Genomic DNA, 2,481 nt, shown 5'->3' on the forward strand with positions numbered 1-2,481 from the left:
TTAAGTGAGAGCGGCTGGGGGCTGGCTGCCACCCCCGGGCTTTGTCTGGAGCTCTCCGTGCCAGTGGGAAACACGCACGGCACGTGTCCAGCCCACCCCAGCCACAAAAATTTCAGCGTCATTAGCCAAGAGCTCTGAGCTCCGCCAGGCAGGAGACACAGCCCAGTCTGGAAGAGAACAGCCATTCCCAGCCATGCCTCAGGACAGGCCACGTGGGGAGGAAGCCGAACCACCAGTGGTAAATCCCAGCTCCTGGTACCTCTCCCCACTGCTGAAACCATTCAGATGGGCACAGCTGTGAACAGGGGTCAGGACCAAGGGACAACCCAGGGGCCCTACTGCCCACTTCAGCCATCACTCCCTAACGCAGGACCCCAGTGCAGGGCCTTCCCCTGCACATGCTCAATGCACGAGTGCAGCTGCTGCTGTCCGACACCCCAGCCCTGCCCATGCACCACTGCCCTCACCCTGGGGACCCCGTTGCGATCCCCAGCCCGGCTGCTTGCCTCCTCTGTTTACATAGAGCCCCTTCTCCCGCCTCTCGTCCCGCAGAGCCTTGCCAAGGAGCATCACAGCCTCATCGAATCGGCTCAGGGCGTAGCAGTGCACGGCACAGTCATTGTAGGCGACTGCCAGCTGCCACCAAGCCTCCTGGGCCTCCGGGGCCCCCCGGCCCCCAGCTCCCTCGCCCTGGCTAAGTCCTTGCGGGCTGCACTGAAGTCCTTGAGCCGCCGGAGGAGGGCCCCCCTGTGACACAGGGACAGAGATAGGAGAGCTCAGAGGTGGATGGGGCCAACCGGCCGCGGTGACACTCTCACTACCTGAGGGTGAAGAATTCGGCAGCTGAGGGGTCACTCTCAATGGCGAAGCTGATCTTGAGTAGGGCCCCACACAGGTTCCCGCACAGGGCCTTGGACACCACCTTGGCTTTGGCCTCCTGGCCTCGTCTCAGCAGCCTCCACCTCAGGGCCTGTGCAGCTCCGTGCTGTGGCTGCAGCTCCAGGGCCCATCGGATATCCTGGTGACACAGGGCCAGCTGCCCAGGGAGGGTGCTGGCACTTCCTAGCACATCCCCAGCCTCCAGGAGGGGCAGCAGGGCCCCTTGGGGACCAGAGCGGCTGTACCTGCCCAAAGCATTCATAGAAGGAGGCATGGAGCACGTAGGATATCCTGGTGACACAGGGCCAGCTGCCCAGGGAGGGTGCTGGCACTTCCTAGCACATCCCCAGCCTCCAGGAGGGGCAGCAGGGCCCCTTGGGGACCAGAGCGGCTGTACCTGCCCAAAGCATTCATAGAAGGAGGCATGGAGCACGTACACATCAGGGTTCCTCGCGTCCTCCTCCAGGTCTCTGTTGAGCATTTGGAGACATTCTGGGAACTTGTTGAGAGCCGCAAGACACACGATGCTGCAAGAGGAGACGGGCAAGGCTGGAGGCAGCCCACAGCAGGGCCAGCCCTGCCGGACAGCCTAGCGCTGCCCTGGCTTTACCTCCTCTGGTGAAACACCCTGCGGTGAGGCTGCAGCTCAGCTGCCCGCGTGAAGGCCTCCAGGGCCTCGCAGTAGAGCTCCTGGTCAAGCAGACATCGGCCCTGCAGGGAAGCCCTGTCAGCCTGGCCACAGGCCGGGGCTGCAGACAGAGGAAGGGGAGCGGTGGCTGACCTGCAGGTCAAGGACAAGGGCCAGGAGAGCCAGGCAGGGCTGCTCCCATGCAGGCACCAGCGTGAGCACCTTCCTGAAGTTCAGCATGGCCGACTGGAAGTCGCAGAGCTGGAGGAAGGCCTCTGCCCGCTGCTCATACCACGGACAACCACGGTACAGCTCTGCCTGTACCACAGACAACCCTCAGCCCACACTGGCCCAGCCCAGCCCTGCTCAAACTGCCTAGGATCAGCCTGGTGAGAGGTTAACAGCATCCTGAAGCCAGATGCCAGTGTGAGAGCCAGCCTTCATGCTGCTGCCTCCCTTCTCCGGCTCCCAGCCTAGTGCATCCCTAGCCCTCTGGGGACCTTTTACCCTCTGTGGATCCAGGTTGATGGCTTTCGAATAGCAGGTGATGGCTTCTTCCCACTGGCCACAGGAGGAGAAGTCCAGCCCTTTCTGCCAGCTGTGGAGGGGAAAAGAGCTATGAGCGAAGCCCAACGACATGCTGCTGGACTGGGGGACTGTCAACACAGCCTTGGAAGAAAGCTCTGCTCCGCTGGCAGGGCCAAGAGCCACCCAGGGCTGGAGGAAGGTGAGGGATCATGTATCCCCCCCCACCCAGCCAAAGGCCGCTGTGATGGTGTGAGGGGGAACGTAACAGGCGTGAACACGTAAAACATGGGGCACAGCCCCGGGCACTTACTGCTCCTGCACCCTGCCCCGCACAACTGCGGGCAGGGACCCCGCTTCCCTCGGTGACCCGACGCCACGCAGACACTGGCTGGGCCCGAAGACCCTCCGCGGGGACCGCTCCCAGCCTTCCCCCAGCTGCTCCTCCG

At 63.3% G+C, this 2,481-nt stretch overlaps 1 protein-coding gene across 1 annotated transcript in view; it reads left to right on the top strand.

The window, feature by feature from the left end:
- Positions 1–2,144: 2,144 nt before the first annotated feature.
- PTRH1 (peptidyl-tRNA hydrolase 1 homolog) overlaps positions 2,145–2,481 on the top strand; it is a 3,495-nt gene continuing 3,158 nt past the window's right edge. The window contains exon 1 of the mRNA XM_009286992.2: positions 2,145–2,223. Within this exon, the coding sequence (XP_009285267.1) occupies positions 2,145–2,223 (79 nt within the window). The remainder of the gene's footprint in view (positions 2,224–2,481) is intronic.

Source organism: Aptenodytes forsteri, unplaced genomic scaffold (genome assembly GCF_000699145.1).
Source record: "Aptenodytes forsteri isolate BGI_AS27 unplaced genomic scaffold, ASM69914v1 Scaffold136, whole genome shotgun sequence".
NCBI lineage: Eukaryota > Metazoa > Chordata > Aves > Sphenisciformes > Spheniscidae > Aptenodytes > Aptenodytes forsteri.